At 40.5% G+C, this 27,976-nt stretch overlaps 1 protein-coding gene across 7 annotated transcripts in view; it reads right to left on the bottom strand.

The window, feature by feature from the left end:
- Positions 1 to 27,976, bottom strand: part of SORCS1 (sortilin related VPS10 domain containing receptor 1) — a 574,197-nt gene that overhangs the window by 100,391 nt on the left and 445,830 nt on the right. For all 7 annotated transcript variants that reach the window (XM_070057266.1, XM_051824149.2, XM_051824151.2 and 4 more), the window contains exons 9-13: positions 22,214 to 22,393; positions 11,253 to 11,399; positions 2,332 to 2,434; positions 1,992 to 2,068; positions 78 to 169 (exon numbers count right to left, since the gene is read on the bottom strand). In XM_070057266.1, coding sequence (XP_069913367.1) covers positions 78 to 169; positions 1,992 to 2,068; positions 2,332 to 2,434; positions 11,253 to 11,399; positions 22,214 to 22,393 — 599 coding nt within the window. The remainder of the gene's footprint in view (positions 1 to 77; positions 170 to 1,991; positions 2,069 to 2,331; positions 2,435 to 11,252; positions 11,400 to 22,213; positions 22,394 to 27,976) is intronic.

The raw sequence follows: 27,976 nt of genomic DNA, 5'->3' as shown, positions 1-27,976 counted from the left end.
CACAGTGCTGGTCCTAGACTAGCAGGAGCAGTACAGAACCAGCAGGTGCACATATTATAGCTACCAGGTGCCCTTACCAAAGATGTCGAATTGGGAGAGATGTGTGCTTCATAGCAACCAGGACACCACCTTGATCCAGGTACAAAACACTGTGCTCTTCTTCAAAGATCTAGATGAGGAAAACACATATATGTGGACACACGTCCACATCCACACAAACTCAGGTTTCAGAGAAGCAGTCTTCATATGTAGACTAAAATCCCGCCCATGTATATTTTTCTAAATCTTTGGGAAATAGAGAACAATGCTCCCAAATGTGGACTACTTACCCATAGTGTTAAACAAAATGATTTTAGTTGTATGCAAAAGAAACTTTAGAAAGAATGGTATGTATCCATGCTTATATTCTATATTCTACTATATTCTCCTATATATTCTATTGAATATGTCATGAATGATTACATCTCTAGAGGAAAGGAACCTTAATGATAAAGTTTACTACCAAAATTCTCATTTTTGCAGATGAGAAAAGTAAGATTTACAGAGATGTGCTGACTTAACTAAAATCACACACATAATAATTGATAGAGCTGGGGTTTAGTGAATAAGGGTACCAAATCAAGACTTGACTAATTTGAAGAGTCCAAGTATTATCAAAGAAGAATATTCTTGTTTAATTCATGGATGTTCTACCAAGCCTTTCATAGTTCTAATAAAAATGGAATTGTCCTCTTTAGGCACAAGTGTCATTGAATGCTTTTCCATGTACAGAAGAACAAATCTGAGGTCAAAAGGAGACATGCAGGAAACAATATTTAAATCCTCTTTATAAAAGATGCATGCTGTTTTCTCAAATTGGCATAGCCTCATCTGGAGTTACATTACTGACATATCCCCCCCTGAAATGTACTTTGTTTACATCTCATACCCCAAATGTATCCCAGGAATATAGCAGTAGAGACTTCCTTTCTTCATTTGGGGTACTGGAAGGCAGAAGATGGGTTCCTGGTTGTCTAACTCTTCTCCAGAGGTAGCTTATTTAGAACAATCCATTCTCCTTCAATTGCCAAGTTCAATCTCCCTGGGAATTCTTAAGAAAATTTCCTCTCCATCCTTCTCTCAAAATGTGAGAATCTCACTGAAGACCTACAAAGTATCTAAATCCAAGCAATGGCAACTGAACTATAATACTTGAATCTCTGTTCAGAATGTAAAACAGTGTGCCCTAACTGTCAAGTGTGATTACCTGTTCTTTAGATTTCAATTTACAGAGCTAGGTAGTATATGATAATTAAACGTCAGTGGGTAATTAAAACATATTTATTGAAATGTTACAACCATGCATTAGACACATATCTTGTTACAGTTGCTAAAACTCATTAAAAATGTCTATGTTATAAGCTATGGGTATCTACCTTTCATTCAGAAGAAAGACAGCATAAGCTAAACACATTGGTTGAAAGTGATTCCATTTCTTTTCTGTTTAACATATGCATCCCAGATTATTACTCTGGCCTTTGCACATGAGATTTAAATGTCTCAAAATAGCACCTGGGTAACAGCTATTTCTTTATTACTGGATTCTCTCTATTTGGAATCCCAGACAATGGAAATTTATGGAGGTAGCTCAGAGTTAGATATGCAATTACCCTTCAGGCTCTAAGTTCCCTACAAGAGAAAGCCCTAAGGTTCTGGTTCTTTGTTACAGGAAAACTTAATCCAACTTAGATTTCATTGTCACTTATAAATGTTCTTACATTCAGTTTCTGAATACAGGATTTCTTTATTAAATGACCAAAACAATCAAATTGCATAAGTATTAGCCAATTTCAAAGGTTGGCCTAAGACCCCCAGTAAAATGAGAAAATAAACACATTAGTTAGTTTTAGGATTTACATAAAGCACTGCAAAAAAGTTCCCAGAATTGAGGCAAGTTTGATTTTTTTTTTTCTATTTACACTTCAGCAACTTGACCCTACATATTTTCTTACCTGCCTCCAAGTGTTCCCCGCATCGGAAGAGACAAACATGCTGATATCACTGTCTGACAACTCAGATCCTATATTACCTAGAAACAACACATTGCCATTAGTGAAAGGAACTTCTTGCAAAAGCCAATCATGGGTTCCACCAGGGTCTGCATTGCTGGAGAATGGCTTTCACGGCCAACATTCTGTCTGAACAGGGCTTTTCAGCATACTTACTTCAGGGTCAATGGTTTAGGAGCTTTACAATAATATTTTTATTGGTCATTAAGTTCCAAGCACAAACATTTAACTTCTTAAAAGAAACGCAATTTACAACAGCAAGTGAAGCAAGGAAGCTTCTTACCTGAAGCCACTATGATGCTTGGAGCTGTGTCTCTGCTGGCAATAATCCCTGAGGTGTAGGGATTTTCAGAGACCTTCAGGTGAAGGTGTAGTGAGCAATATGGCTGAGAAGAGTAGAAACAAGCATTAGAAAAGCATAAAATCTAGATGGTCATTTAAATTCAGAGCACCCACCCATTCATGCATCCAAGCAACCATCCCAACTATCCACCAATTCATGTACTTCTCCATCCTTTCACCCATCCACTGCATTTCATTCCACAAATATTTACAGCCAACTAAATGTAAGATAGCTGGGAAGTCAGTAAAAAAGGGAAAGCCCCATTCATTTTAGTTCCAACCTACTAACTTAATTGCCATTTGGTTACTTAACAAACAATTTGTGCAATAAGTGATGCTTATGAAAGAGTCACAATGACTAAAGTTTAGTCTCTATCATTACAAAGTTCACAATCTAAGTGGATGACATGAGATCTTTCTGTGGATTACCACAAAAGAGAATATATCGACAGCTGTAGTCAGGTAGGACTGAAGAGGAAAAAAAAATATGAGCTCAGAATGAAGGTTCAGTCAGGCTGGGAAGACTTTGAAGGAGTCAGTTCACATTTCTTAGTATGTATTTGAGACCTTAGTCTTTGCTGTATAGAAAAAAAAAGTATAACCTGTAAAGTTGTCCTAACACACCCCAACAAAAGGCGTAGTATTTACCAGCGTATCATCAGAAATAGTATTATTTAATATCAAAAACATATTTATAGACAAAATGCACTGATAATAACAATTTTAATGAAAAATTAAGGGACTTTTTATCTGTATGTAAAAGCCTCAATCAATTCTCTAAGATACCAGCACTTGACCAAAAAGAAGCATAATCAATCTTACATGAATTTTGTTTAAAATAGTTCTTGTACTGAGTTGTCAAAACACAGAGTTTGTATTTGAACCTACATTTCTTTTCATCTCTCAGGAAGATTACTTTCTAATCTTATCAACTTGAGTTTTTGGAATCACCAATGTATCTCTGTTATTACTTTTATTCTGCTCCGAAAGTTTCAGCCAGCAGATATTCAGAGAGCTACAGAGATACAATGATTAAATTTATATAGGATGGAGTAAATGACAAGCCAAAAATGAAACTCAGGGACAGAATCAGCCAAAATGCTAGCAAAATAAAATAGCAGATCACAATAAGGTCTTCTCACTGTCAACAGAGAAAGTAAAAACTTTCAAGGAGTAATAACAGAAATAAATTATTGGCTTTGCCTGGAAACCTCATGTAAAACTTTCAAAAATGGTTTGCACTTTATAATATTCTGTGTGAGTAAGGAAGACAGCCTAAATAAGAAGAAACATCATACTGAAACACGTGGCTTCCCTTTGTCCAAGAGGAAGATGAGAACAGGGCTTCAGATCCCAGCACAGCATCATGCAACACTCAGCTGATGCCAATCAAGATAAAGCAGGGGTGTCAAGCCTTTTATTGATAAAGTTTTCCAGATGACAATAGGATCTCCTTTTCTCTGACTTACTACAATATATTTTTTCTATGCACAATTCTGTATTACCTATTTGAGGTATGTACAGTTTTATCAACCTAAGAGATACACTCCACAAATAAAATAACATATCAGTACTGAAATGCCAATAAAAGACTGCAATATCAACCAATGATTTTTTATTAGGTCATGAAAGACATTGCAATTTGACACAGAGCAATGCCAGGAGCACATGGGATTGATTAGGAACTATACAATGTCAGCAATGAGTAACTCCACGGCAATCCAAGAAGTGCACTACTGTTTGGGGATGATCCCTAAGCACACAGGCTGAATGGAGGGCATCACCTGGTAGAGAAGGGCATTCCTGCCAAGGGAGCACCCAGCTTGCAATCTTAAGTCAGTTGCTAGCCACAGATGAACACTGTGAAGCTCAGTGGCCACCAGAGCCAAGAACTACTTAGTATGGGTGTTTGTCATGAAAAAGGGAAGAGGGCATTTTCAATAGGCCATCTCAGCACTGCGCTGTTGCTAAGGTTTTCAGAGAGCGGAGATGTACTAATCTGCAGAGAAACAGCACCAATTCTTGCAGTAACAGCGACATTAGAAATGGTCTTTTCGGAACACTTTTTCTCCACTCTCGCATTTGTAGTACTGGAATGCCCCCAGCTGGTACAAGAAGAATATTCTGCGGCTTTTTATTTCTATCGACTTTTTGAAGGAATTCACACACGTCTGCAAAGTGACTCATCTTCACTATTTTCACTTAAACTTTCACACCTGACAGTTTTTGGATGTCTGTCAAAGTGAAATGACCAGACGTTAACAGACAGGTTTATTATGGTGGATATCCGGCAATCCCAAATGTCTGCAGGACGGAAGATAGGGTTCTGCAATTCTTGTGTACACATGGCAAGGGGCATGTTGTAGGCCTCTTTTTTCCTTTCACTTTGCCTACCTTCCCCCTTTTCTTTCACTGGCAAACAAGCACTGAATACCTACTGCATACTGATAGTCACAGCTGTCACTTTTATCCTCTCACAGTTGTCTCCAACTCAGAGTCAAAGCACAGCCTGTTCCAAGTAAGGCTCTCTGTTTTTCAGTTCTGTTCACATTAAGAAAATACAGGGATGTATACTGCAACCACTAATGGACTAGCAGCTGATGCACAGAGGATGGAGGGACCAGCCCATACGTTTGAAAGCTGCACTTTGTGTCATTTTTCACACACTGTTATAGACCATGGCATGTCCTCAACCCACAATTTGAGGAGCAATAAAATTCCTAGTCTTCAGTAGTTCAAGGTCAGACACAAAGTTTGAGGATCTGATACAAATTAAGGACAAAAACCACTGAACAGTGTTTTCCATTTAATTTCCAAAATTTGCAGATCTCTGAAGTCCACCAGTGGACCTGGAGATCATAACTACTTTCATTTCCCTAATTCTTTTTTAAAATTTATTTGTTTATTTTAAAGATTTATTTGTTTATTTGAAAGTCAGAGTTTCACAGCTGGTTTACTTCCCAGATGGCCACAACAGTAGAGCTAGGCCAGGTAGAAGCCAAAGGCTTCATCTGGGCCTCGTATCTGGGTGGCACAGGCCCAAACATTTGGGCCATCTTCTGCTGCTTTTCCCAGGCCATTAGCAGCATAGAGCTGCATTGGAAGTGGAGCAGACAAGACATGAACTGGCACCCATAAGGGATACCGAGGTTGTTGGTGGTGGCTTTACCTGCTACGCCACAACACCAACCCCTTCCTAATTATTTTATATTTTATTTTAACCAACAAAATCCTTTGGCCATTCCAAGTATTTATTAAATGTTTTCTTGATTTAATTGATCCATTAACTTTTTTTTTTTTTTTTTTGACAGGCAGAGTGGACAGTGAGAGAGAGAGAGACAGAGAGAAAGGTCTTCCTTTGCCATTGGTTCACCCTCCAATGGCCGCCGCGGCCAGTGTGCTGTGGCCGGCGCACCGCGCTGATCCAAAGGCAGGAGCCAGGTGCTTCTCCTGGTCTCCCATGGGATGCAGGGCCCAAGCACTTGGGTCATCCTCCACTGCACTCCTGGGCCACAGCAGAGAGCTGGCCTGGAAGAGGGCCAACCGGGACAGAATCCGGTGCCCCGACCGGGACTAGAACCCAATGTGCCAGCGCTGCAAGGTGGAGGATTAGCCTATTGAGCCGCGGTGCCGGCCTGATCCATTAACTTTTTCATCTCAAATGTTTACCATTTATTCCTCTTGTGTAGCTGAAACATTGTGCCCTTGGACCAACACCTATCCTCCCCAGTACTCTGCCACTGTTCTCAGCTGCTGTGAATCTGATTATTCTAGGTTTCACACAGACATCGAACATGGTACTTTTCTTTCTGTGCCTGGATGATTTCACTTAGCATAATGCGTTCCAGGTGATTCATAAATTATCTGCTGCATTTCTAGCACTGTGGATGACCACTGGCAACTAACCAAACGATAGAAGACATTCTCCTACCAACAAATAAACCAAATTTAAAAATTATTACAATCAGATTCAAATTCTACTTCTTTCTCCCCAACTTCTGTATCAATAACCTTTAGATTCCATCTTTATTGTATTTTTTATCTCTGTGACTGTCAGGCTGAGAGTTATATTGGAAAGAAAGATCAGAACTCTTCTAAATAAAAAAGCAGTAGGTAAGTTTCCAGGTAGTATCCCCATTACCACCCCTCCTCCAAATACACACACACACACATGTGCAGAATTACTGACTCAAAACTGGAGCTGGGAATCAATTAGATTCTCCGAGAAGGGTCAATGGGAAAGAACAGGGAGGCCCCTGGTCCAGTCGGCTGGGTATGAGGCATTCAAACCCCACTCCAATCTGGCACTACATTTCCAGTCACAGACAGTGCAGGGAAAGTGGAAAACAGTGTCAAGAATCTCCCGGGGCAGCTGCCTGCTCAGATCCAGTAGAAAATTGTCACATGAAGCCATAAAGAAGTCAGGGCCTCTCTCCATGTAACACTGCTCTTTCCCCAGAGGCCCAAGGATTTGTCACATGCCCAGCTTAGCTCACATCTTGCCTCTTGGGAGCCCAATCCTGAGGCTTTGGATGCAGGTGGACCATGACCTGTAATACCTTACCTAATTGTACAATGCGTTCTTCAGAAGAAAGAAATCCCAGCTGAGCCCTCCAGGCAATCAGTCTAAAAGTCCTAAAAATATAGCCTGAAATTACCCTGGATGTCTTATTTCTATAGAATACATTTTACCAGGAACATTCCATTTGGGGCTGTAATTCTGAACTTGTTCCACATTTCTAACAGCCCTGCTGGAAAACCTCTTTTCTAATCACTAGAGGCTGTGCTTTCAGCGACACTGTCACATTCCAGGTACTCACAATCTGAAATCACTTCTCATCTCCTCTCTGCCACCAGTTTCCAAGTCTCAAGAAGGTTTTTAACAGCCTGAGTAGAGAGTGGCTCAAAGATTTTCTTGCTTATTTTGTGCCTTTGGCAGATTTTTGTGAAGTGATTTTGGTTCCTTGTCATTTTCCCCTCCTCACCTTGCTCCCTGCTCTTTAAGGCTCAGATTGAAACTACATTAAGCAACAGAGTTAATGAGGGAGGCAGGCCAGACGACTCCTGGACACCATACATCTATCTCCCAATAATGCATTTTTTTTCCCATAAATCTTAATGAAACTCCTGAGTTTGTTAACTCCAAAGTCAACTTGCACCCATGAGCTTCAGAAAGTAGCAATTAGGACAAATCCTCCACTGTAACTGCCAGAGGCAATGAATGGGTTCCATTCCTGTGCATATATTCTATATATGCATATAATATATATGTAAAATTCACCATATGGCAGACATGATTCTTGAAACTGATACTTTGGATCGGCCAAAAAGATAGACACCGTCCCCACGGAGAGTTCATGGAGCTTACACTTAGCAGAAGATGGGCAATAGTCACTGAACACATTGGCTGATTTTAGGGACTTGATAAGGGTCCCGAAGATAAGAGTTGGGACAAATACAATGGTAGAAGATGCTCAAAAAAGCTCTGCCATTAAGGGAACCAAACAACGATCTGAATGCCAAGAAAAAGTCTAACTAGGACAACGACAGCACTTTAAGAGAAATAGTAGGAAGTGCAAAGATTTTAAGATATAAACAGTGAAATAAACCTTTGTACGATCATTGCTCATTGTAAAAAAGGAAGGAGAGAGCTGCTGGAGACCACACAGGAGAAGCAGAAAGGGCCAGATCACACGAGACCCTGCAGAGGAGGACAAAGTGTTTGACTTTATTCTACCTGACTTAGAAAGCAATTACTAAGTACAGAGGGACACGATCTGATTTTCTGGAAGTCCAACTTGGCAGCATTTACTCAAAATTTTATAAAACAGAAATTTAGATTGTGGTAAAGAAAAGCTAATCAGTGGTTGTCTGGGTCTAGAAATATGGGTTTTAACTGACAAGGAATTAAATGAAATTTTTAGGGTGACAGAAATGCCATGCCTTGACTGTGATGGTTGTTACATGGGTATACGGAGGTACTTCAAAAAATAAATGTAAAGGGAAATTAAAAAATAAGTTCACTTTGGTACATAACATTTTAAACCCATGGATATGAGGGGATTTTCAAAAACTGAGTGAAAAAATGTATGTGAATTTCAAAAGCTTTGAAGCTAAAATAAATTTACTTTTTAGTGCCATCTTTTTTACAAACTTTCCGAAGCACCCTCATATACAGTTGTCAAAATACATCTAATTAGGTGTAGCAATGCAGTAGATGCTTGAGATGCCCATATCCCATCCAGGAGTGCCTGGTTTGAGTTCTGCCTGTCTTGCTTCCAGTCCAGCTTCCTGCTAATGCATCCTCAGAAGAAGCAGAAAATGGCTAAAGTACTTAGGGTCCTGCCACCCACACAGAAGTTATGGATTGAGTTCTGGACTCTTGGCTTTGGCTTGGCCCAATTCTGGTGGTTGCAGGCATTTGGGGAGTGAACCACAGGACAGAAGACCTGTTTATGTCTCTGTCTTTCAAATAAAGTAAAAATTTAAAAAACTTCACTGAATTATAATTAAAATGGATATTTTTAATATGTAAATATTTTATCTCTGTAAAGTTGATTTTCTAAAAAGTCACATTGGCTACTCTGCAGAGAATGAATTCCCAGGTAGAAATGGGAGATTCAGTTAGGAGGCCAACACTGTAGGCCAGGTGAGAAGTTCTGGTGGTTTGGATTAGGGCAGTCCCCGTGGAGATAAGGAAGTAAGCTATTATGTCATTTATATTTTGGAGGATAGCAATAAGACTCTGTGACACTGAGTTGGGGGTGCAGCAAGAAACACAGTGCTAAGAGCTTTATTTAAGAGTCAGTTTTAAGGGTCCATTCATGATGTCAGAGTACTCAGGCAAGCCTATTAGGTGCCATGGTGAATTCCCTATTATAGGCACTTAATTTCAAGAGTGCACAGTAGAAATGGGGCACCACATTAAGGTTCTGGTGCATTGCATGCATCTTTGGCTAAGTATCACCATGCCTCCAACTTGGAACAGCTAAAATAGGAAGGCAACTTTTTTTTTTAATGCCACTGCACTGTGCGTTACATAGGGTAAGTATTCAATAAGTTGCTGTTATATTTACTTCTTCTGTCACGGGCTTTGTGCACTTACTATAACAACTGGCTGTCTTCCCTCTGTAAGTTACTAGTCATAAGGATGGAAGCTGAGTGGAAGGCTGAATTTTAGACTGCTTCCCTGATGCACAGTGACAACTGCGATATCCTCGACAAGTAATAAGGTCAAGCTATTGCTGCTGGCATCCTCTCAAGTAGGAGGGTGACCCACCTACAGTTGTGTGAGATGAACCTGCGAAGTGACTGTGCACACTTTGTCTAGCTGAGTTTGGATAACGACAAAGTAAGAGTTGTATGAAGTGTGAACTACACACACACACACACACACACACACACTTACCAAGCTCTTCTTTCTAAAATGAATTGGTCTTTCCTCTAGATTTACATACTGGTTTCTCCCTTTTCTAAACTTAAAAACAACTTCTGAACTGTTTTACAGAAATTAATAATAATACTTTGTTTTGCAATTAATCTCCCTCCCTCCTGCATTCACTCTGTATTTACTGGTATGTCAAGCATGCAGCAGACATCAGAGTTTCTATAAGTGAGATGCAATTCTACAATATTTCATTTATTAATCTAGCCTCACTCATATAGACAGTAGACTGAAAACTCCTTATAGACAAGACCCATCTTCCTTCCTCCTCTGGGACACTCCTCCCATCATCAAATATATAAATTCATACAGATAGATTCATTGCTCAAAGGTAAGATTACTAAAAAACTCTACACTGCTTCAAATCAGGGGTAAGCAAAGTTTTTTAAAATGATAAAATATAAATATATTGGGCTTTTTGGACCATCCACTTTAGAGTGAAAGTGGACATAGACAGTAAATAGACATTAATGGATAAGCATGGTTGTGCTCCAATAAAATTTCATATAGAAAACATGTGGTGTATTGTATTTCCCCCATAGGTCACAGTTCTTTTTTTAAGATTTTTATTTATTTATTTGAGAGGTAAAATTACAGACAATGAGAGGGAAAGACAGAGAGAAATGTCTTCCATCCACTGGTTCCCTCCCCAAATGGCTGCAATGGCCAGAGATGGGCAAATCAGAAGCCAGGAGCCAAGAGCTTCTTCTGGGTCTCCTATGTGGGTACAGTGCCCAAGTGCTTGGGCCATCTTTCACTGCTTTCCCAGGCCACAGCAGAGAGCTAGATCAGAAGAGGAGCTCCTGGGTCTAGAATTGGCGCCCATAAGGGATGCTGGTGCTGCAGGCAGAGGATTAACCTATTGTGCCACAGCGCCAGCTCCCAGGTCACAGTTCTTACCAATCCCAGCTCCATAGGATAAGATAAATCAATATATAACATAAGTAAAACAAATAAAGGTTTAAATCAGTGGTTCCTATCTTTTTTCTGTCATAAACTTATTTGAAAATGTGATTAGACATCTCCACATGAAAATACACCCACACAGTTCTATATTCAGTTCATCAGTTCTACAGCTGAGATTATGCATCATTAGATCTGAACAGGTTATCTATGAGAAAGTAAGGGTGTTTAGTGCATATCTTTACCAGAGATGGAAATTATTGTATTCCTCCTCAAATCATCATTGGAGATCTTCTTAAGAACACGGGTTAGAAATGAAGATGTGGGAAACGAGCAAGACACTTCGCCATATTCTCTTATCTCATTGGCCTATCACAGAGCAAGCACGGTGACCCTTCCCTATACACTCAGCCTTCACACATTCCCAGCCCATTTTGTTCAGCAATTGAGAAACAGTCAAAGGGCTCCCTTGACCCCTCCTGCATGAGACATCCTACTCTCACACGAAGACTCACCAGCAAGCAGTGCACAGGGTCCCCTCTCAGATCCGTGTCTGGAGCCTGCAGCAATCGCCAGTCTCTGCCTTTGTTGTATGTGATGAAAGTTTTCACTTGGTTGTCAATCTTCTTGTTAGCCAAGAACATTCCCTTTATCCCTGCTACCTGGGAAAAATTGACATGGCTGAAAAATACATCAATTTCAGAAAGAATATATTTGCTTACTTAAAAAATTAAGACTGCCAGATCAGTTGATAGCCCTTGTCTTGGAAGAAAGAGAAGATGAGTTGATATGATTGAAGTGGGGGTGCGATGCATATCGGGAAAGGGTCACTGTACAAGTTTGATAGCTTACGTAGGTTGGTAGTAGCCAGCAGTTGCCAGGGGATAACCTTTGGTTCTTCAAATTACTTTTATTATTACTATTATCATTGTATTTATTTTGAAAGGCAGAGTTACAGAGAGAGAGGGCAGAGAGGTTTTTCATCTGCTGGTTTGCTCCCCAAATGGCTGCAACTACAGAGGAAAATAAGCTACATTCTGGCCAAAGCCAAGAGCCAGGAGCTTCTTCTGGTTTCCTACATGGGTGCAGGGCCTCAGTACTTAGGCCATCTTCAGCTCCTTTCCCAGTTGCATCTGCAGGGAGCTGGATTGGAAGTGGAGCAGCTGGGACTTGAACCACTGCCAATTTAGGATGCCAGAGCTGCAGAATGCAGCTTAACCCACTGTGTTTTAATTTCTGTTGCTTGGTAAATGATAAATAGATAGGAACTGCTTTATATGCTAGCATAGCACCCAGAGTCTTAAATACTTTATCTCAGCTAATCTTTATAATAGTAGCTTGGATAAGTATCATTTATTCTATTTCACAAATGAGTAAAAGTCACATTCATCCAGATAATGATTTGCCCAAGGTCACAGTAACCAAGGACATCCTGGTAGTAAGTACCAGACCTGAGATTTTAACCCAGAACTCTAAGGCTTCACAGCTCATGCTCCTAAAGACTATCTAAATTATTGAGCTTGCTATAGCCATGGGCAATTCAAAGAGGTCAGTTAGAGCTCCTGATTCAATTAATACTGCTTTTTTCCCCCCTGTAAAAGATAATTCTGTTAAGCCACAAAAATACACCGAACACAAGACAACAGCTTTTAAACTTAACAGTGGTTTCTCTAATTCATCGAATAATCCCTTTGCCTTTCTTGTAATACTGTTGTTCTTACCATCAGCAGTTCTTAATTATTTAACTCTGAAAATACAATTATTTCTCTTGTGCTATTTGTTATGACAGAAATTACAATTAATAAATTGTAAAAATTACCCACAAACAAATAATTAACTTGCATTTTATTTTTTGGATATTTTAGAGTACATTAAACACATGCATGTGTATTTTACCATGCTTCAGATAATCATAATCCAAAAGAACAGGGGGACATTGAGGAGAAGGAATGAAATGTATTGAGTAGTGCATTCTCAACCTACATAAACATTAATTCATTTAATGATCACAATACCCTAAGATAGAGTTATCATCATCCACAATTTGAAGATGAGAAAAAGGGGACTTAGATGTAACAGGTGTTTGGAATATAAACAGGGAGTAAGTGAATAGGAAAGCAGGCATATCTGAGCCCATTTATCTGAACTCAGGCCCTTCAGCTCATGATTTGAGAAGCTGTCAGTAGAAGAATCCTTGTTAAATACCAAGCCCAATGGTTCAAATTTTATATATAAAGCATCCAGTATACACTACAAACCTGTGTAACAGCCTTTATCCCAATGTGGGAGGAAACTGTGGTACAGGCAAAATTTAATTGCTTAAGATCACACAGTTGGGATTTCTATTCAAAGTTGCCCAACTCCCAATCTTCTTTCAACAAATCCAGCTCTGATTTTGTCAATGCAGAGAGGTCAGGTTTCGATCACTAGAGAACACATAATTTGCCTTTGCTTTGACATAGTCAGACCTCATTAGATTGTACCTGCTGATTTGGCATCTGGGGTAATTTAGAGTTAGGCCAAATTTGTACTCTATTGGAATGACAACTTTGTTAAACAAATAAATGCTATAAACGAGTTGCTGAAGGAATACTTTGAACTACACAGGAAAACAAGCCACATTCTGGGCAACCAACAGCAGCCAGAACAATTCTTTGTGCATTATTGATTCTCAACCAGTGTGCAAGGGTTTATCTCCAGGAGCCCTACCTTCCAACAACAGTGTGTTAATTACAAATACTATTTAGTTGTTCACTACTGCAGCTCCACAAGGGCTGCTCACCAGGGAACTGAGTTTTAATTTTGTATATGTTCAAAAGGTCATTACATACTTAAATATGATCAAAATACCAACTGCTTAAAGCTTAAATTTCATGTCAGAGTTCTCAAAAAGTCATACAATTTTTCCACATCATACCCACAAACCAGCAAGAACTCTAGCTGTCTTAGCCATCTGCTGCTCTAGAGGGTTACAGTAGGTGCAGAAGGAATGAAAAAGGCACTAATTGCAGTGGTTTCATTGCCATTTTCCTTCCTGACCTCTCCCTCTTGTGGCAAGGGTGTCAGCACAGGGTTATACTTGTTTAGGAGCTGGTTCATTTGATTTGCAGAAGTGGTGACTTTATTGGCCCCCAACTGCTTGGCATTATCAAATGCCACTTGAGCAGAGAGCTGTGCTTTGTAATTCATTGCTGGCAGCTTGGCCTTCAGGTTTATCTTGAGGAATAAAAGCTTGGCATAGAGAGGGAATGTGTGTCAACAGAGGACAGAGCTAGAGAGGGTCCGCTTATATGCATTGCAGCCAGTGAACTTTATCCATTTGAGTTGTCCTTCTTTGTTTCTTTATTTCACTCCTTTGATCTGGTCTGCAGAGATGATCACCCTTGCTCTAGGCTTTTACTTTTTTTTTTTTTTTTTTTTTTTTTTTTTAAAGATTTATTTATTTATTTGATAGGCAGAGTTACAGAGAGGCAGAGGAAGAGAGAGAGAGAGAGAGAGGTCTTCCATCTGCTGGTTCTCTCCCCAGATAGCCACAATGGCTGGAGCTGTGCTGATCTGAATCCAGGAGCAAGGAGCTTTCTGGGTCTCCCATGTGGGTGCAGGGGCCCAAGGACTTGAGCCATCTTCCACTGCTTTCCCAGGCCATAGCAGAGAGCTGGATTGGAAGTGGAGCATCTGGGACTCAAACCAGCACCCATATGAAATGCCAGTGCTGTAGGCAGTGGCTTTTACCTTGTACGCCACAGTGCCGGCCCCTGCTCTCAGGGTTTTGTACCATTCACTATTACTTTTGCTCTGAGCTTGAGAAATCCATCTTGCTGTGTGTCTCACTCCAATCCCTAGGTGGGACGCACTTTCCTCCAGTACTCTCGTATAGGATCTTGTCATTTCTTTCTTGAAACCTCTATCTTTTCATTGTAGAACTTTGGATATCAAGTAGGCAGCATTAGTGTCCAAAGTGTGTGGATGTACACGTGTGCATGTGTGAATGCCTGTGTGTGAGTGTAAGGTCTGGGGTTCCTCTGAGCATGAGAAGCTGGGTTAATGTTACCTGAGAACTTCTCCCTGTGTATATACCACATATAATTTACAGAATGGGGTGGAGCTGAGGGATGGCAAGAATAGGGAAAAGCCTTCACGCAGACACAGAATTTCCTAGGGAAGCTATTTCTATGGGAATAATATATCCTGCTGCTGGATGTCTTTCTTCCTGTGTAGAAAGATCTGGTGTCTTGTCTGTCTTCTGAAACCGTCATTACGATTTTTTAGAATACCAGCCCGCTGGGAAGCTACTTTTGTGTTTTTCAAATGAAAGAATTTGCTACCAGAAGGTGATCCGTAGATACTTCTTATTAGTTAACAACAAGAAAGCAGGGTACCATGTTGATTGGCATTTAGATATGAAGAACCTCCAGCTCAAGCCTGAAGCCTAACAGAAAGCATAACAGCAACACAATGGTCTCAAGGCACCGCCTTCTCTGGTGTCGCTCTCTGCCATAGAGACCACTTCCTCCCGTGGACTACCTCCCGATGCATCTCCACCTGTTCACCCCTCAAGGTCCAGCTGGCTCAACGACCCTTTCCCAGCAACCAATCTCTTTTCATAACAACTGTCTCCAATATTTATCTGCTTTTTTTCATTTTTGCCCACATACCTATATCTTCATTCTTAGCAACATGGGTATAATCTTCCCATAAGCTTCTCCAGTACTACTTATACTTCTTATTACAAGTTAATCTGAATTTATCTTCTCCTGTAATCTTTTACATTACGGTCTCTCACTCTAATATAACCTTTGGATAGTCACTCACTCTATCATATTGTTTCTTTAAAATTAATGATAGTAAAGTGACTTTGTACCCATAGCTGCATTAATTTTTAATAACCTAGGTAGTAAGAGTCCTACATTTGAAGATAGAAAACCGGAATGTGTAACCCAAATTGACTGAGCACTTATGAATTATCAGGTACAACAAGAAATGTTTTTGGAAGCATAATCGCATGAATCTATTCACGCACTTGAAAGGCAAGAGACAGTATTATCCTCATTGTGCAGAGGAAGAAAGCAAAGCGGAGATGTGACCAATCACTTGCAGAAGGTAATTCTAGTAGAGAACCTTAGATCTGGATTCCAAGTCAGTCTGTCTAGCTGCGGAGTACACATGCTTAATACTGGGTCTGTACTATTTCTTCAGTCTTCTATCTAATCCTATAATATCCTGAGGAAAAACAGCATATTAGGATGCCATACTGACAGAAAACCATATTTCATCCATTCTTGGTACACTTATTCAATTTCATTAAAGAAACATTTTGAGGAAGATACTACATATTGTGCATTCTTCTAAACACAAAAGACCTAACACTGAAATATCTAATCAAGCTTACTTTGATCCAACAGATATTTTTAAGAGTTAGACTGTACTAGGTGCTAAGAATTTGAATGTCTTCAATGATTTAAGGGAAGAACTCAAATACATCTCTTGGGTTTTTCATGTTTCCTCTAGATGGCTCTCTCTTGCACAAAGCATTCAAATGTTCCATGGACAGGCTAAGTTGAGGGGATTTTTGTATAGGAATTTTTGCCTGTGATGTTGTTGGGGAGATGATTGTTCCCATCTTTTCAGTCTCAGATTTAAATTATAAACCTTAATTATCAAAATTTGAAGAGAACAAAGATAAGGTAATTGTGCAAAGAAAGAGAAACTTCTTGACCATGATGTCTTTGGGCTTTGAGAATGGAATATTTTTCCCTTCCAAAGAGATGATCCCAGTAAGGACAGCCATATACTCAAAAGGAGCTAGGGGTGCCTCTGAAATCAGAGAATCCTTTTACCAAAAAAAGTCTGCACGTTCCTTCCTTCACCATTGTCTTCATCAAACATCACTGGCCTTCTAGAAACTGTAGTCTTCAGTAATTAGATGGCAAATTCCATATCCTGTAACAAATATGTCTTGGATGGGAGAGCATTTCACTCCTAATTTATATACTGTCTTGTAAGAGGAAGTCTTTCCCTAGGAAATCAGGGCATAAGTTACATCTGTACAACTATTGAGAGGGAACTCATAATGTTCTGAAGGAGACACCATGTACATAACAGAATGTGCACTGGTTACTAGTTACATCTTTTATAAAGCCCACATACACATTCTGCACCTTCTGAATCTGGCGGCATTCCTAACATGCAATGGCCACTATGAGTGTACCAGAACATACCAAGGCCACTACTCAGATCTTTCACGATACCGACTATGGCTCACTCATGTTATATGCATAGTCTTGTGCATCATGAATTCGTCAGCCAGGTGGCTTCACTCCCAATACAACTCTGTGTCATTGTCTGTTAAGCCAAAGTATTCTTCATCATTAATTAATATTTCCTTCTCAAAGGAAGTTAGATATTGTCCAAAGCTGTCAGACTCCTTATCATCAGCACCACACAACTACACTAGGAATCATGTCTCAGACATGCTCTTCATTTTTCTGCTCTAGTCCCCATCAGGTATGCAGTCTTCTGTTCCCAAATCCACAAGAAGCCTCTGGAACATTTGCATTATTCAAAAATGACAAAGTTATAGGACACTTGTTTTTAGGCTTTTCTTACACAATTTAATCCACTAGACAAGATTGGGAAAGTTTAGCTGTAACTCAAGACATGATTCAGAAAGTAGTATGTAGGGGGCTGGCACTGTGGTGCAGCGGGTTGACACCCTGGCCTGAGGCACTGGTTCTGGTCCTGGCTGCTCCACTTCCAATCCAGCTCTCTGCTGTGGCCTGGGAGGGCAGTGGAGTATGGCCCGGGTCCTTGGGCCCCTGCAGCTGCATGGCAGACCCGGAGGAGGCTCCTGGCTCCTGGCTTTGGATCAGCCCAGCTCCTGCCATTGCGGCCAATTGCGGGGTGGGCCATCTGATGGAGGACCTCTCTCTCTCTACCTCTCCTCTCTCTGTGTATCTCTGACTTTCAAATGGATAAATAAACTTCTAAAAAATAAATAAATAAATAAATAAATAGTACGTAAACCAGAGCACTCAACTATTGATTCTCTTTGTGATGACTTTAGCCCCTGTCACCGCTGTACAAAGTCCAACACTATTTATCCTGTATTTCAGTGTCTTTCAATCTTGGTGCTACTACTTATCAAATACAAAATATTGGTTATTATTACTACGATATTCATCAACAAAAAAATCTATTTCTAGTACTTTTGCTCCTTAGCCAACTTGCCTACCTTGCATTTCTTGACTCTCTGGAATGAGTCTGTGTACAATAACCATCTAACACTGAGAGAAAATTCCAGTATTTCAATAAATACACCTTGGGAGATAGTCCCCAAATACTTTGTCTCCAACATTTTGCCATCTCATCCCATATATCCCATATGCATGTATGGCTCTAATGTAGACAGCATCATATTTGTATCCAGTTTTCAATGTTGTGTTCAAAAAACAGTTGGTTTTTAATAAGAATTATGCTTCCTTCTTCATTTCCCACAAAGACCGTCAACTATGCCTATCCTTGAGGCAGAGATACATCTACACATTTACACATTATATAGTTTGCCTCTACTAAAAGAGCTTAAGGAGCACGCAATGCAGAAAGTAGGGATTTGGCACGCAGAAGCAGGCAAAGAGCAAATGTCATTCTCCTCAGTCACCCCAAACGTGAGCAGACATGCCCTTCAAGTATTTTATCACAATCACCCCCATCTTGTGTGCTGCTCATTCTTGCTTCTCATTAATTCATTTATGGATTTTCTTACTTTTCGTTTATCTCTAAGCTCTCATCATTCATTGCAATTCTACTGGGAAATTCTTACTGGATGGCTTTCAGATTCCTGCAAGCCAGAACAATCAGATTTAAGGGAAAATTTGTGCCAGGCTCTGTGTCAGCCAATATTCTTTCTATCTATGTAATCAGCAGATACGGCACTGCCGTTCTGATCACATCAATTTCAATTCAAGTTGCTATGAACTGTCAGGGTAACAAAACAAAGTCCCAGAATGCAGAACACCTTTCCAGAATGCAGTCACACCACTGCTCAGAGTGATGACAAACAGCGCCAGCAGTTTCCTACAAGTAGCCAACCACAAGAGAGATACAAACGGGGACAGGATTAACAAAGGGATGTTTGCCATGTAAAGAGGTCACCCTGTTTCCTCTTCTCACTCCTTATCTGTTACTGATGTTTGAATTCAGGAAAGCATTCATGAAAATCGTTGCAAATAACAGAACACTGCAAAGTCATTCTTGCCCAAATATGTCATTTTTTCTATCATCTAGGGACCAATTAAAATGATCTCTGTTTTTGGCAGAAAACAAAATTTATCCAGAGAATTCATTCCATGTTGAATTGAGGGGCAAGGATAATCAGTAAAGAAATAAAGCAACCTAAAATCAAAAATGTTTTTGAGAGACCAAGGACAGAATTAGGCTCAGGAAAGCAAAGGGTAACATTAAGTCAGGGAAGCTGCTTTGTCTTCACATCAGCCAGATCCTGGGAGCCAGCTTCTTCATTGGTAAGTGCTGAATCAAGGCAACGCAGTGCATAGCATTTCAATGCAGTATATATCAAGTTTAAACGTTTTTAAGGAAGTTACAAACGAGGAAAGAAATATGGCAATTTACACTTGTTTATAAGAAGACAAAGAATTGGTGTTGAGAATGTCATATGGCAAGGCTAACTGCAATAAGGAAAGAAGCAGAAATCTAAAACAACGGAAATGTATTGCACATGGGCAGATTTTAAGACTATATGAATAATACATTGGTGCTTAGACACACTAGAACATTATATTAATTATGCTATCTTTAATTTGTTGATATTGCTGTATTTCAGGCATAGTGTTCAGCACTTTATAAGGATAAACTCACTTCATTTTCAAAGAAATGCTATCCAGCAGGTACCATGTTTATCTCCATATTTAAAAACAGGAAATCAGAGTTTAGATGATATTGAACTTTTCTCAAGAACATATACAAGTAACCTAGCTAGGATTTTTTTTTAAAGATTTATTTGTTTTGGCCGACGCTGCGGCTTAATAGGCTAATCCTCTGTCTGCAGTGCTGGCACCCTGAGTTTTAGTCCCGGTCAGGGCACCGGATTCTGTCCCGGCTGCTCCTCTTCCAGTCCAGCTCTCTGCTGTGGCCCGGGAGTGCAGTGGAGGATGGCCCAAGTCCTTGGGCCCTGCACCTGCATGGGAGACCAGGAGAAGCACTTGGCTCCTGGCCGCAGCGGCCATTGCAGGGGTGAACCAACAGAAAAGGAAGACCTTTCTCTCTCTCTCTCTCTCTCTCTCTCACTGTCCACTCTGCCTGTCAAAAAAAAAAAAAAAGAATAAAAAAAGATTTATTTGTTTATCTGAAAAGTAGAGTTCCAGAGAGAATGAGTGAATGACTGAGTGAAGAGGGAGTAAGGAGGGAGGGAGGAGGGAGGGAGAAGAATGGGAGGGAGGGAGAGAGGGAGGGAAGGAGAGGGGGGGAGAGAGAGAGAGAGAGAGAAAGAGAGAGATGGAGAGAGAGAAGGAGGGAACTTCCACCCATTGGTTCACTTCCCAAATGGCCACAACAGCCAGGGGCATATGAGAGTTAGCAGACAGAAGCTTCATCGGAGTCTCCAATAAGGATACAGGGGCCCAAGCACTTGGGCCATCTTTCAGTGTTTTCCTAGGCACATTAGCAGGGAGCTGGATCTGAAGTGGAACAGCTGGGACTCAAACCAGTACCCAGATGGGATGCCTGTGTTGCGGGCAGAGGCTTAACCCGCTACACCACAGTGCCAGTCTCCTAGCTAGGATTTAAACCCATGCAGCCTGAATCAAAAATTAAATAAAATTTTATCTAAAATAAATTGGAAACAAAATCATCAGAATATGTAAATGTTTTCTAAAACGCATGTTCAATTTGAGGGTGAGATATATGATACTATATTTATCTGAAACATGGGCAAGAGAGGAAGTGGGAAAATATGTGAAAGTATTAAAAAGTTTGAAGTACATTTTTCTAAATATATACATACAAACTGCGCCAATGCTAGTCTGTTGTAGTCTTCATTACAAGTACTTGGACTCCAAATTGGGTATAAAGTTTACTAACATGCCATTAACTAGACAAGAAGTTTAAATGCTAGAAGTAAATCCTGACAAACTCCAGGAGAAGGAAGATAGAAAGCTCTAAAAGGGATTACAACAGGTTTACATCTCCTAAGTGAAATTTGATTCTTTTACACTGAATATAACTGACTTCTTGAACTTCATACTCAGCCAAATGGAGGAATCATTATGTCTGCACATAACTGAATCCATTTTAGATTTTTTTACACAGAATATAGGTGTATGATTGCACTTCCCAAATTCTGAATATGTTTTTAAATGGCTCATTTTAAATCCTTCATGGCACATGACAACACTGACAAATGGCTAAAATCTATCTCAAAATCACAGCTTCCTTTCTACCTAACTGTGCCTCCAGCAGCAATTAAAGTTGGTGTTTGTCCTGGAAGGTGAATGATCCACCACACATGGTTTTAGTTTGAATTCTGGTAATTTTGAGGAACAGGAGGAATCTGGTAAACTTCGTTTTGTTTTTGTTGTTACTGATGTTGTTATTGATTGGTTTAATTTTCCAATTTAGGAGAAAAGCCATCACTCCCTGTCCCTATGGGAAAAGATCATTAGCCAGGGGAGGTTATTTAGTTAGAGTCGTCTTCACATCCAAAGGGTGTGACTACTTATGGAATGGCCATAAACCCCTTTCTCCTTCTTTCTTCTGAGAGAGCAAGGGAATGCTGTTTACCACCCCTTCACATAACACCCTGTCTACCTTTAAAAGCTGTTTTCAAATATAAAACGCACATGATCACTCCTGTTCAAATGCTTTAACTAGGGGCTGGCACTGTGGCTCACTTGGTTAATCCTCCGCCTGCAGCGTTGGCATCCTATGTGGGCACTGGGTTCTAGTTCCAGTTGCCCCTCTTCCAGTCCAGCTCTCTGTTGTGGCCCAGGAGGGCAGTGGAGGATGGCCCAAGTGCTTGGGCCCTGCACCTGCATGGGAGACCAGGAGGAGGCACCTGGCTCCTGGCTTTGGATTGGCGCAGCACCGGCCGTAGCGGCCATTTGGGGGGTGAACCAACGGAAGGAAGACCTTTCTCTGTTTCTCTCTCTCACTGTCTATAACTCTACTTGTCAAATAAAATTAAAAAAAAAAAATCCTTTAACTGTCTGGCAGTCTCCCAGAAACTCCAATTTCTCTGGAGATTCATGTCCTGTAGATATGGTCAGAAAAGAATCCGTCTTAGAGATATTCTGTGGGTTCAAACTAATTAAAAATGTGCTGCAAATCTCTCCCTGTCTCCCACGTGCAATGAGTTCACATAGGAACCGACATTAGAATCGTCAGTGTAACAGCCCACATTGGCCCTTTACTGGCCAGGGTGAGTACCACTGTCACTTGGGACCAGGTACGCCTTGTGACATACCTCATAGAGGTCAATCATGACATTCCCCTCGGGGCCCCTGCTGCTCTGGACATTCTCCAAGGCCAGGGTGAAGTAGACTCCACGCGTGTCTGAGATGTAGAGGTTGTATGTGTCGTTCTGGTTCCACTCTTGAACTGCTGCGAACACTTGGTTCTCATCTGTGCTGATGACGTGCATATCCTGAGAAAAGACACAAGACAGGAAACAAAGAAGAATTTTATACATTAACCTGACAGGCATCCAAAGAGTGTGGAGTCCAATAAGGAATATCAGAATAAGCACTTTAATGGGAGACAGTTTCCTTTTGCATATGTGAGAAATAATAATTATTTGGTTAAGTGTCACTTAAGGCATTAGGCAGAGAGGCCATGAGGAAAATAAGAGGGATAAGCATAGCTCAGTTGTAATCTAATTGACTCAGCAGATAAAGAATATTTTCCTGAATATTTATGACAGTGAAGGATCAATCATTTTTATGTATTTGCCAACCACAGACATAGTATTTACCCAGAAGGCCTATGTGGGCACATATGAGGGAAAGCTGGAGAGACAACCAGAAAACAAACTCTGCTTCTCGCCACGTGGTCTATACCACCAGTATGGACATCACCTGAAAGCTTGTTGGACACATAATACTTCAGGCCTTTATTATCAAATGAAAATCTTAATTCTAGTAAGATCCCTGAGTGATTGGTATGGATCCTGGAGCTTGCGAAGCTCTGCTGCAAGGTTCAGCAGACCCCACTGAGCCCACTGGAGGGAAATGTTCACCCAGGAATCCCCCAGCACTGATCTCATGTTGTGACTATCCCAGGACTTGGCTGCTTATTTAAAAGCTGCACTGCGATGCTCTGCAGGAAACCTTAGGTAAAGAAGGGTGACAATTTTAAGAATAACTGATGCCGTTAGAGCCCTGTGTTCCTGGAAGACAGAAACAGGGCATGGTAGCGTGGTAACAGAGAGAGGACGCCTTGAGATAGATTCCAAATCCCTTCTCCTCCCACTCAGAACCCCACAAAAGTAGAGGCCAACACAGACCACAGCTTGCTGTCTCAGACCAAGGCTTGCTGTTAGGAGATAATTTTTCATATACTCTTGGCTGCCTTTTACCCTTTGACCAAAGTGTTAGACATGGGGTAATTTCCAAAACAAAAAGAAAACAAAGCAAAAAAAAATCTCAAAAACGGTCAAAAACCTCAGAGTGGTTTTGACAAAACGGCAAACAATAACAAAGCAGAAGAATCATTTAGAAAGATTCTTTTCCTTTGTGTAGCTTAGAACTCAGTTCACCCAGGATGGACACGAGTGCATCCTTGAAGAACTTCAGGAGATCTGACAATCTTCCATAGTAACAATCCCGAGGAGTTCTATCTAACTTAAAAATTCCTCATTCTAATATACACCTATGCTCCCTCCATTAGTCAATCAGCAATTCAGCTCTAACTCTGATCTAGAAATAGAGACACAAGACTCTCCCACATCTTTAGTCTTGAACACAGTTAACTCCTATGATTCCAAAAGGAAGAAGTCTCCCACAGGGCTTGTGTTTCTCACCTTTATTCAGTCTGCACATGACATTTTCTAGAGTTTTGTAATGTTTTCATAGAATTAATTCCTAGCGGAGAGGCCCAGAATGAATCATACCCATTAATTTCATGCTATTAATAATGCAAACAAAGGTTCAGTATGGAAGTTGGCTACTGCTCATATCAGCCTAGTGTCTATTTATGTTTCTTCTCATAATTACAGCTTGATGTTCTTTGAGAAAGAACCTTACCCCTTTAAGACCTATTTTCTTCCTGTATCCAATCCAAATTCTTCTGGTACTTTTTCTACCCTCAACACCAGAAGTGAGCTTTTATGCCTAACATTCAGCATGTTCAATGTTCCTAGCAACAGTAACCAAATCAGGGATGGGCCTGCAACACAAGCAAAAAGAATAAGACATATTTCTAGAATAACTAGGAAACTATTGGTGGGGGGCACACTTTTAATTAGTTTGTAAGCAGTAAAAACAAGAATTTTTTCTGACTGCTTACAATCTATAGAACTGCTGGAGATGTATCTCGGGGGCAAAAGGAAGTCAATCCTGAAAACAGCATCAAAAGATAGAGACCGGCACAAACCTGTGACAATCTTTGGGTCCTTGGATGTAAACATCTAAGACACCCATCTCACCTTCTTCCTTATCAGCGGATGCAATATAATCCCTGAATTCAAGTTTAATATTTCAACACTATCCTGGCTCATGCATTTCTACCTTTGTGTCTTTGGAGTAAATTTTTGCACTAGCGAACCTCTGGTGTCCTCTCAATAGATATTTGATTAAATAGCATTAGGTTGGAAGACTAAAGTAAATCGCCTACACCAACTCACCTTACACAAACCTTAATTTCATAGGTTTGGAACTTAAAATACAGACACATTGAGCTTTTTTTTTTTTTTTTTTTTTTTTTTTGTAAATCTGGGTCACTTAGAGAACTGGATATATCATGATAATGGAAAAGATGGCTATCTCCAGATATGAGCTGACAGTCAGTCTCTCTTTCTCCTCCTATAATCTAACTTCATTGAACAGACTTTTCATTTTTTTTTTTTTTTGACAGGCAGAGTGGACAGTGAGAGAGAGAGACAGAGAGAAAGGTCTTCCTTTTGCCGTTGGTTCACCCTCCAATGGCTACCATGGCCGGTGCGCTGCGGCTGGTGCACGGCGCTGATCCGATGGCAGGAGCCAGGTACTTATCCTGGTCTCCCATGGGGTGCAGGGCCCAAGTACTTGGGCCATCCTCCACTGCACTCCCTGGCCACAGCAGAGAGCTGGCCTGGAAGAGGGGCAACCGGGACAGAATCCGGCACCCTGACCGGGACTAGAACCCTGTGTGCCAGCGCCGCAAGGTGGAGGATTACCCTATTGAGCCACGGCACCGGCTCTGAACAGACTTTTCAAAAATGATATGTCCCAGGGGCTGGTGCCGTGGCTCACTTGGTTAATCCTCCACTTGCGGCGCCAGCATCCCATATGGGTGCCGGGTTCTAGTCCCGATTGCTCCTCTTCCAGTCCAGCTCTCTGCTGTGGCCCAGGAGGGCAGTGGAGGATGGCCCAAGTGCTTGGGCCCTGCACCCGCATGGGAGACCAGGAGAAGCACCTGGCTCTTTGCGTCGGACTGGCGCAGTTCCGGCCGTAGCAGCCATTTGTGGAGTGAACCGACGGAAGGAAGACCTTTCTCTCTGGTTCTCTCTCTCACTGTCTATAACTCTACCTGTCAAATAAATAAATAAATAAACAAGTAAATAAATAAATAAATATGTCCAAATATTTCAAATGACATAATTAAATACATTTTATTTTTTCTTACCTAAATCCTCTTCCTCTATCAGGAAAATATGTTTCTTCTCCTTTATGTCGAATGCTTTCACTGAGTCACAAAAAATTTTTAGCAAATGTGAAATTTTATAGATCCTCCATCAGAGAATTCGCTAAAGTCTATTCTATAGAACATTATTAGAATTCAATAAATTAAAAAGGGGAGCCAGGTCCTTTCTTAACTGTTTTAATTAATTCTGAATTAAGGAGCTTTCTTGACCATAGGACATCCCAGAACCCTTAACACCCTACAGAGCTGCTGTCACATAGAATGAACCCAGAATGGAGTTGGTTTTTTAAGAACTTAAACCAAATTTTCAAGAAGGATCAGTAAGGACATTTTACTCCGAGTAAACACTGCTGAAAAAATATTGTTGTGAACATCAATTCCTTATTCAAGAAAAATGATAGAAAGAAAAATTGGCCAAGCAGCTCAAGGTTTCAAAGCAAGTTAGTGACAAATCCTGGTCCAGAATCCGGGTCATCTGCTGTAAATTGGGCAGCCTCTGCACCACTGGTATCCCTGTGCCCATCGATCTTCTACCACGGAGACAACCAGATCCATACTAATAATAATATTACCTTGCTTTTATAGAGTAGCTGTCCTCCAAAATGCTCAAAGCACTTTCATATGTATTGCCTCATTTATCTCACTTGAGTAGCTCAGAATGAGCTCCAAGTAAGTTACAAAAGGGAAGACTGTCACTCCGTCTCCCTGTCTGGAGTGCCACATGCTCTCAGAGGCATCAGTAACATTAAAATTTACCCATCACCTTCCCTGGTCATTCTTTACCACTATCTCATGAATTTTTTTGGCACAGATCAGAATAACTCTTCTTTCAAGAGCTGAAACAATGGCAGTGGATGGTTAAAGAAATTTGACATGTTTGTCCCAGTTCCTTTGGCCGGCGCGAATTTTTGCTTACGTCCAGCTGCAGCAGTTCTGCTCTGATAGAAGGCGAGGAAATATGTATGTCTTTACTACAGATCAACACCACCCAAGGCTGGGGCTTCTCTTTGTAGGTGTAATTGCATTGTGATGAAGAATCTCATTGCCTTCATAATAAACCTGGACCAAACATCCCATTTTTTGCTTGATTGGCTCCTGTTTTATGAGAACAAGCTAAATTATTCACTGACTCCCCCACCTTTATAGCACACATGAAGCTGAGTAAAGGAATGCACTTATCTGGGAGAACAGGGGAAGGGGAGCAGACACCCTATTTCAGGTTCAAAGTAAAATTGTTCCTTCCAGATTGGCAAGATACTACTGGGCTAACTGTCAGCAGTGATCTGTGTGATGGCTGTGAACAGGCAATGCAAAGTATCTGTTTCCCGAATCTCCAGCAATGGGTCCATGAAAGCTTCATTGAATTTAGCCTACCAGTTCTGGGACATTTTGTATTGAAGCTCCTGCTAGTATTTCAAATTTGGGGTGGGATAGAAATAACTGCATGGTTTAATAACAAGTTTTTAATTTACCTTGAAGGGAAAAATACATAGTATAAAAAACACTAGCTTGGAAGTCAAAAGATTTGAGTTCTAGCCTCAACTCTGCCGCAAACAGCTTTTGCTTTTGGCCAAGCCTTGTTCCACTTAAAGAGTATACTCACTCAAAAGTGAGCATGACGTCACTCAATTCTGCTCATTCCTGATTTTGTCTCAATTTCTACACACATCTTGAACAAGAGAATCTCACTGCACTGAGTATAATTCTGGCTTTTAAAGGTGCAAATCTTGCAAGTCAACTACTTCATTTCAATGGTCAATGGGGAAAATACCAGCTCTGTTACATTTACAAAGGTAATGTGTTCATCTCCCCATAAACCTTCCAAGGAGCTCACCAAAGAGAATTTTAACAGTTTTCCTTTTTTATACTGGCTTCCTAGAATTTAAATCTCAGGTACAACTTCAATGCTGTTACATTCTTGTTTTATTGGGCAAAAGGCAAACAAACAAAAAACCTAAGCCAAATCAAGAGAAAAATGCATTTAAATGTATGTAGACACAGCTACAGGACATACAGCCCTTGGAAATTACTGGTAATTAATCTTTTAGCATCTAAAAATAATGATTTCTAAGATAGATGGAATTCTTTGAGTCAATAGTTCAATTTTATGAATGTTATTGCCTCTTATGGGCTGAGGTGAAAGAGGCGTTCACTGTGTTAGGGTAAGGGTAACACTCAAAATCAAGATAGAGAATTCTGTCTGGAGAAGCCAGAGCAGTCTGTTGCCATTGACTCTATCTTGTGTATGTCTATCATATAATTTCCTGGTCAGCCAGCTGTTGTCGCTCCAAGAGTGCATATTACAAAGTCAGGGCTGAAAATACGAGAGAAAAAGACACAACTGCCCCCAAAAAGAACAAAAAAGTTCTTCACGTTATTTTTGCTCAAT

This window comes from Oryctolagus cuniculus, chromosome 15 (assembly GCF_964237555.1).
Source record: "Oryctolagus cuniculus chromosome 15, mOryCun1.1, whole genome shotgun sequence".
Classification (NCBI taxonomy): Eukaryota; Metazoa; Chordata; class Mammalia; order Lagomorpha; family Leporidae; genus Oryctolagus; species Oryctolagus cuniculus.
The sequence above is the reverse complement of the archived record's forward strand: the minus strand, read 5'-3'. Positions and strand labels throughout refer to the sequence as shown.